Source organism: Musa acuminata, chromosome BXJ1-9 (genome assembly GCF_036884655.1).
Source record: "Musa acuminata AAA Group cultivar baxijiao chromosome BXJ1-9, Cavendish_Baxijiao_AAA, whole genome shotgun sequence".
In the NCBI taxonomy this organism is placed as follows: Eukaryota; Viridiplantae; Streptophyta; class Magnoliopsida; order Zingiberales; family Musaceae; genus Musa; species Musa acuminata.
The window spans coordinates 34,250,168-34,258,181 of NC_088335.1; the positions used below are offsets into that span (position 1 = coordinate 34,250,168).

An 8,014-nucleotide genomic window follows, 5' to 3' on the forward strand; every position below is an offset into this window, starting at 1 on the left:
CGAGGAAACCTATTTGGAATCAATCGTGCATGCAATGTCAAGGCTGCACTCAGGGCCACCTCAACGTACACCTCTACAGTACCACATTCTAGTGATCATACACTAAGTAAGTATTCATGGATGTCACATCCTCCAACTTTCCATTCAACCTACTGCGTCGAGTTGTTCGGCAACATGCTAGTTGGTGAACTCCACTTGATTTCAACACCCACCTCCTCCTATAGTTCCCAATTCTCGTAACCCCCACACCCATACGTTGCAATTCCAAACTTTGTTCGCAAACAAGAGAAGGTTCTATCCACATCGCATGCCACAACAAAAATCCACAAGAAAAAAGAAATGCAAGTGAGAGGAGAGATCGTGGGAGAAGGGATCCACGGATGATTAGTTTTTCTTTTGGGAAAGAGGGATGCCAAAAAGGTCGTCGACACGGGAGCATCATCCTAGTTTGACCGAGTTGGAGACCGAGAGAGGCGATGAGGAGGAAAGCAAGGAAATGAAAGACGCAGAAATATTTTCTTTATCCAATGACAAGCAAAGGAGCAAATAACCCCTTAATTTCTTTATTGCCTTGTCTCCTTTTGTTCCACTTGGGTTTCTTTGCGTCTCCTCCACCTCCACCTCCACCTCCACCTCCACTCTCTCTCTCTCTCTCTGTCTCGCGCCCGCGCCCGCGCCCGCGCCCCCCCACCCTCGAACCCTCTGTATCTTGCTAAACCTCTGCTTGAATCCATAATCAATTCTTCACAAGGTTGTTCGAGATAGGTGCCCTTGAAATATACCATTTTTCTCTTCTTTGGGTTTTTCTTTCTTTGAAGAATTTGATTGTTTTTGTTAATCTTAGTTTGATGAGGGTTTTATCTACGGATTCTTGATTTTGGAGGTTCCGCCAAACCTGGGCTGCTCTCAAAATCTGATTTTTCTTCTGTACCGTCCGCGTTTCGGCAATGGCCTTCTTCATCAGTAAGTTTGCTTCTTCTTCTTCTCTTCTTCTTCTTCTTCTTTGTTAATGGCAGCAGAGTAGTACAAGTTCCTCCTTTCCTGCTCGCAGAGGTCTCTCTTCCCGTTGCCAAACACCCTTGGAGTGAAGGTTCGCGAAGCTGAGGCGGAAGAGGAGCAACGATCCTGAAAAGGCGTTTCCTCTGTTCCATTCTCGGAGTCTCGAGCAATGGAAATGGGCAGCTTTGCCTACTGCTTCCTCTTCTTCTTGATGTGCTCAAATGCTTTCCCTGCTTTCTTGGCGACACCAGAGGAGGTCTTCGCTTTGATGCATTTCAAGCGCTCGTCGATCGACTCCGATCCCAAGGGCTTCTTGCAGAACTGGACTGTCGGTGGTTCTAATTCGAGAAGCAACCCGTGTTTGTGGACGGGGGTTGTCTGCTCAGCGGCGGACGGCCGAGTTCGCAGCCTAAATCTCGGCAACATGGGCCTCACTGGCCGCCTTAACCTCGAGCATCTCATGGCGCTTCCGAGACTCCGCGACCTCGACCTCCACGGGAACTTCTTTTACGGTAACCTCTCTTACAGCAACACCGCATCCTCTCTTCTCTGCGGCTTCGAGACGGTGGACTTATCGTCAAACAGCTTCAACGAGACTATCCCTTCCGAATTCTTGACCTCTTGTCCGCGTTTGGTTTCTCTCAATCTGTCGAGGAACTCGATCCCCGGAGGCATCTTCCCCTTCGGGGCTTCGGTCCGTCGAATCGACTTGTCTCGCAATCGGATATCGGATCACGGGCTGCTCAACTATTCTCTCTCGAGCTGCAGCGGCCTCAGCTATCTCAACTTCTCTGACAACAAGCTCGCCGGTAAGCTGGGCGACGTGCCGTCCTGCACCAACCTCACCATCCTCGACCTCTCTTACAACCACCTTTCTGGGGACCTCTCAGGCGTCGACTTTGGGGTCTGCGGCAGTATTACAGTGCTCGACTTGTCTTACAATGGACTCAATGGCACTGCGCTGCCCCTGAGCTTGGCCAACTGCCGGCAGCTCGAGGAGCTCAACCTCTCGGGCAACAATTTCACCAGCAAGATCCCATCTTTTTGGAAGAACTTCTCAAATTTGCAGCGTTTGTCTTTGGCACACAGTAGGTTTTCCGGCGAAATTTCACCCGAGTTGGGTGACACATGTGGGACTCTGGTGGAGCTCAACCTCGCTGGGAATAGCCTCACCGGTGGCCTGCCATCGACGTTCGTCTCATGCTCTTCGCTCCAGACTTTGGACCTCCGGGAAAACCATCTCTCGGGCGATTTCATCGATCAAGTCGTCAGTGCTCTGCCTGCTCTGAGATATCTCCACCTTCCGTTCAACAATATCAGCGGCCCTGTTCCACTCCCTTCACTGAACGGTTGTCCACTGCTTGAAGTTATTGATCTCGGTTCCAACGAGCTCACTGGTGAAATCCCCACAGGGATATGCTCTTATCTTCCCAACCTTCGGAGGATCCTGCTGCCCAACAATTTCCTCTCAGGAACAGTGCCGTCAGATCTTGGGAACTGTACTAATCTTCGGACCCTCGATTTTAGCTTCAACGAGTTGAGCGAGTCGATTCCCCCTGAGATCTGGTCACTGCCCAAACTTGTGGATTTGGTGATCTGGGCTAACAATCTCTCTGGCGAGATACCAGAAAGCCTATGTTCAAGCAGCACCAGCTTGGAGACACTAATTCTCAGCTACAACATGATCACCGGCGGCATACCATCATCACTTACCAAGTGTGTGAATCTTATATGGGTTTCGCTCTCTGGAAACCGCCTCACTGGCAGGATCCCGAGCGATATAGGGAACCTCCAGAGCCTTGCGATTCTCCAACTGGGCAACAACATTCTTTCAGGGGAAATACCACCGGAGCTTGGTAGCTGTCGGAATCTCATATGGCTTGACCTTGCTAGCAATGAACTTAGTGGCCCCATTCCCGCATCACTGGCATCACAAACTGGGCTTATAGTCCCTGGCATCGTCTCAGGGAAGCAGTTTGCATTCTTGAGAAATGAGGCTGGGAACATATGTCCGGGTGCTGGGGTGCTCTTTGAATTCGAGGACATTCGACCTGAGAGACTGGCGAACTTCAGTTTGGTGCATTCTTGCCCTGCCACTAGAATATACACCGGAACAACAGTTTATACTTTTCCGAGCAATGGAAGTCTGATCTACCTAGACCTGTCCTACAATTCGCTCTCAGGGATGATCCCAAATAATTTTGGGTCGATGGACTATCTTCAAGTTCTCAACATGGGGCACAATGAGCTTACGGGGACCATACCTGAGACTTTTGGTGGTTTAAGGATGATCGGCGTGCTTGATCTCTCCCACAACCATCTCACTGGGTACATTCCTGGAGGGCTGGGAACCCTCACATTCCTAAGTGACTTGGATGTCTCAAACAACAATTTAACCGGTCCGATTCCGACCACAGGTCAGCTTACAACATTTCCAGCATCACGCTATGAGAATAATTCAGGCCTTTGTGGTCTTCCCTTGCGCCCCTGCACAGTCAAAGCTGGTAACCATGACTTTCGTTATGATTCTGTCGGGAGGAGGAAATTCTTTGGTGGGAGCATTCTCATTGGCGTTCTTCTATCTGTGCTCATTGTGCTCTCGCTTATTCTAGCTCTCTACAAGATGAAGAAGCACCAGAAAAATGATGACTCGAGGGTTGGTTATGTCGAGAGTCTCCCCACCTCAGGTACTGCTAGTTGGAAACTGTCTGGTGTTCTCGAACCTCTCAGCATCAATGTCGCCATATTCGAGAAGCCATTAAGGAAACTAACATTTGCTCACCTCCTCGAGGCCACCAATGGCTTCAGTGCTGATAGCTTAATTGGTTCTGGTGGGTTCGGGGAGGTCTACAAGGCTCGGCTCAATGATGGGTGCACGGTGGCAATCAAGAAGCTGATACATGTCACTGGCCAGGGTGATCGGGAGTTCACTGCTGAGATGGAGACCATCGGCAAAATCAAGCACCGCAACCTGGTACCTCTGCTGGGCTACTGTAAGATTGGTGAAGAGAGACTTTTAGTCTATGAGTACATGAAATTTGGAAGCTTAGATATGGTTCTTCATGATAAGAGCAAAGGTGGAGCCACCAAGCTGGATTGGTCAGCGAGGAAGAAAATTGCAATTGGGTCAGCAAGGGGGCTCGCATTCCTTCACCATAGCTGCATCCCTCACATCATACACAGGGACATGAAGTCCAGCAATGTGCTATTAGATGAGAACTTGGAGGCCCGGGTATCAGATTTTGGGATGGCAAGACTAATGAATGCTCTTGACACTCATCTCAGTGTGAGCACGCTTGCTGGCACACCAGGCTATGTGCCACCCGAATACTACCAGAGCTTTAGGTGCACGACGAAGGGGGATGTGTACAGCTACGGAGTGGTGCTTTTGGAGCTCCTGTCGGGGAAGAAACCGATTGATCCATCGGAGTTTGGTGACAATAACCTCGTTGGCTGGGCTAAGCAGTTGGTGAAGGAGAACAGATGCAGCGAGATTTTTGACCCTGATTTGATGGGGATGAAGTCAGGGGAGGCTGAGTTGTACCAGTATTTGAAGATTGCCTGCGAGTGTTTGGATGATCGACCGCTTCATAGGCCAACAATGATTCAGGTCATGGCCATGTTCAAAGATCTTCAGGTTGACACCGACAGTGATTTTCTTGATGGGTTTTCCATTGGACTAACCATCATCAAGAATTCAGGAGCAAAAGCACCTTAATTATTCTACTTCAGGTCACGGTCGCAAGTTTTGTTCCGACAAAGATGGTTACCAATATTCCCGCCCCAGAATTTTTAATTACTGTAAATACCACAAGAATGTTTGTTTAGGCAGAAATAGAAGAGCATAAATGGATTTAGAAAATAGCCATGTTTTTTCCATTGAAAGAGAATGGAAGAAAGCATATGTATCGGAGGCGTTGCTGAGCTCAGGTCAGTATACTTTTTGTTTTCCTGTCAAAATGTATCAAACCACAGTTTTCTGTCTGCCATAAATCTACTAAGGTCCATCATTTAAATTTTTGCGATTCACTTCATAGCACTGAACAGGTCTCACGTTTGTGTACATGTGTTTCACTATGGCTGAAGAGAAAAATCCCCCACCCCACCTTCCAAAAAATAAAAAAAAATAAAAAAAATGCAGGATTTCTTTTCTTTTCCTTTACTTAAGAATTTGTAAGAGGTGGCAACAAATTGAATTCTTGTATTTGGTTACATCATAGTTTGTGCCTATTTGCCTCGATTATAAATGTGCTAATGACCCCTGTAATTTTCTTTCAAAGAGAATTGACTAACCAATGGACAAAATGATTTAGGAGAACTTTGTGTAAAGTGTGTGCTCCTTGCAAAGCTCAGTGTGTGCAACGGCAGTCGGCTTTACTATTCTTCTTTTTTGATCTCTGCAAGTTGGGAGAGAGATAATATTTCTCTTGCCATAGCCGCCCTCGAAATGCAAGGTTCAGGGTGAAAGGTCTTATGCATTCGGCTTTGACCTACTTCTCGATTTCTGTTCGAGGCAAACAACATTGTCTGCGATCAATCGGACCGTGTAAGCTATTTTCATGGGCAAAAGACAACATCATAGTCGACAACTATGAATCAGGAAGCAATCTTATCTAAGTGTTCGTATGTTCGAGACTTAATATGAATTATTATATCGATTCTTATTTTAGTTTATGCGATGGAGACTAATTTTCGAGAATTGTGATCTTATGGTTTGTGGTTGACTTTAATTTATTTATTTTATGTTTATTATGTTACTTTCATATATATTTTAAGATATGTATTAGAGGTTTCTACTAAGCTTTTATTTATTACCTATTGTTCATATTTTTTAGAGTAGTTGTCTGATCCTATTACAAACACCAGCATAGAGAGGAGCATTACCTATTTCTATGTAAAGCCACATCAAAAAACTTACATGATTATTTTTTTTAAAGATAATATTATTTATAAATATTTAATATTTATTTTCAATAAAATTATTAGTGACTTTATTACCTGCTGTGGGTCATGAATATGAGCAAAGTGTCACATTAAGTGCACATTATTCAAAATAAAAATTTAGGCTATGATATATTTTTTATGGATCAGAACATGATTAATGACCTGAATGTTGGGGTCCACTTATTTAACTAACAAGTCATCTTTTTTTTTTGTGTCTTCTCGTAGGAATGGAGTTGATTTGTAGAAATAATAGTCTTACTCTTCAAGGTGGTCATGGGCATATCTCCATGAGTCCATGCACCCGAGGAGCTATCAAGACAAACTCTAACGTGAGATTATATGTCAGGCTCACCAACTCCCTAAGTTGTACTTCGTGATCTTATCACTGACTAATATCGCTGATGGGATATAAAGAGAAATAATTTTTATATATGAACAAATACTAGCAGGTCATAACATGCAGTGTGTTGAATCTCAGATTTTGATGATAAAATCAATTGATGGGTTAATTGATCTAATCCATATTATTGAGTTAAGTGTGCAGGATTAACTACGATAACTAGAAAACACAAAGTAAGAATACCGGAGTCAAGTTCGATGAACGTTTAAGAGACCGAAGAATCGTCGGAGATGTTGCCGGAACCAACCGAGAAGAAATCGGGAACCTGTCGGAATTTTCGGAAGTTCGCCGAAGAGATCGTCGAAGGTTCGCGGAGGTCACCGAGAAGGGTCGGCTACTCGTTAAAGTCATCACAAGATCAGGAGCTTGCTGGGAGTCCGTCGGAAGAAGTTCGTCGGAAAGCTCGCCGGAACAAGACTCGACGTTCGCGGTTGAAAACTTGCTTAGGATGTTTTTAGTTATGTAGTTCACATGTAATTAGGATTAGGATTAGGATTAAGAGATAATCCTATATCCTGGTTAGGGGCCAACTGGGCCCAAAATTAGACTTGGTTTGGGCTGAAATTAAAGCCCAACCTGTGAACCGAAGGGTCTGGCGGTGGCACCGCCCATCACTTGAGAGCCAGGCGGTGGCACCGCCCAGCACCCGAGAGCCAGGTGGTGGCACCGCTTGGCTGGGCGGTGGCACCGCTAGTCCACTGTCTGTCAGACACTGATAGGCGGTGGCACCGTCAGCATCGGGAACCAAAGAGAATTCAAATTTTGGAGCCCAAATTTGAATCCTCTTGAGGCCTATAAATACCCCTCAAATCTCAGCTGAGATTATAACTTTTTGAGAAGCAATTGATTGAGAGAAAGGTATTAGAAAAGTCTTAGCAAGTCTTGTTTTCAATTTGCTAGTGTTCACCTCCTTCTTTCTTGCTGAAAATCTGTAAGAGAGTGAACCGCTTGTAAAAAGTTGTAAGAGGGGTATTTGCCCTTCCCTTTCAAGAGATTTGCTAGTGGAAGGTGGGAGCCTCATCGAAGAGGGCCTCGCAAGTGGATGTAGGTCATTTGACCGAACCACTTTAAAATAAGCATGATCTCTGGTTTGCATTTCATTATTGCTATTTACATTACTGTAAACCTTCTTACGTGCTTTATTTCCTCATTACCTTTGCTGCACCACTTTACGAATACGCTTTCAAGTTAAGTACTTCCGAGTTCGATTTTTATCGTACGAAAGATTTGTCAAAACCGACGTTTTAATCCACTGCACTAATTCACCCCCCCTCTTAGTGCCGCTCCGATCCTAACAATTGGTATTAGAGCTAGGCTCACACTCATATTTGGTTTGATACCCAAGAGAGATGGCTTACTCCGGCATACATGAGGGTCATTCCATCACACGTCCACCCATGTTTAATGGGTCGGATTACATTTATTGGAAGACTCGTATGAGGATCTTCCTCATTTCCATGGATTTCGAGCTTTGGACTATTGTTGAAAACGGATTTCAAAAATCTTCTCTTCCGATCAGCGAATGGAATGAATCGGAGAAGAAGGTTTTTGCTTTAAACGCAAAGGCTATGAATGCCTTGTTTTGTGCACTAGACAAAAATGAATTTAATCGTGTTTCAAATTTTGATTCGGCTTTTGATATTTGGAGAACTCTTGAGGTCACTCATGAAG

General features: G+C 45.2%; 1 protein-coding gene across 2 annotated transcripts; it reads left to right on the top strand.

Annotated features, from left to right (window-relative positions):
• Positions 1-606: 606 nt before the first annotated feature.
• Positions 607-4,983, top strand: LOC135593453 (brassinosteroid LRR receptor kinase BRL1-like). Of its 2 annotated transcripts, XM_065083516.1 has the most exons (3): positions 607-751; positions 845-963; positions 1,052-4,983. In XM_065083516.1, the coding sequence occupies exon 3, from the start codon at positions 1,169-1,171 to the stop codon at positions 4,715-4,717; it is 3,549 nt and encodes a 1,182-aa protein (XP_064939588.1). In that variant the 5' UTR covers positions 607-751; positions 845-963; positions 1,052-1,168; the 3' UTR covers positions 4,718-4,983. The 2 variants fall into 2 exon arrangements, with proteins under 2 accessions (XP_064939588.1, XP_064939587.1); XM_065083515.1 differs by having other exon boundaries at positions 625-963.
• The last annotated feature ends 3,031 nt before the right edge of the window (positions 4,984-8,014 follow it).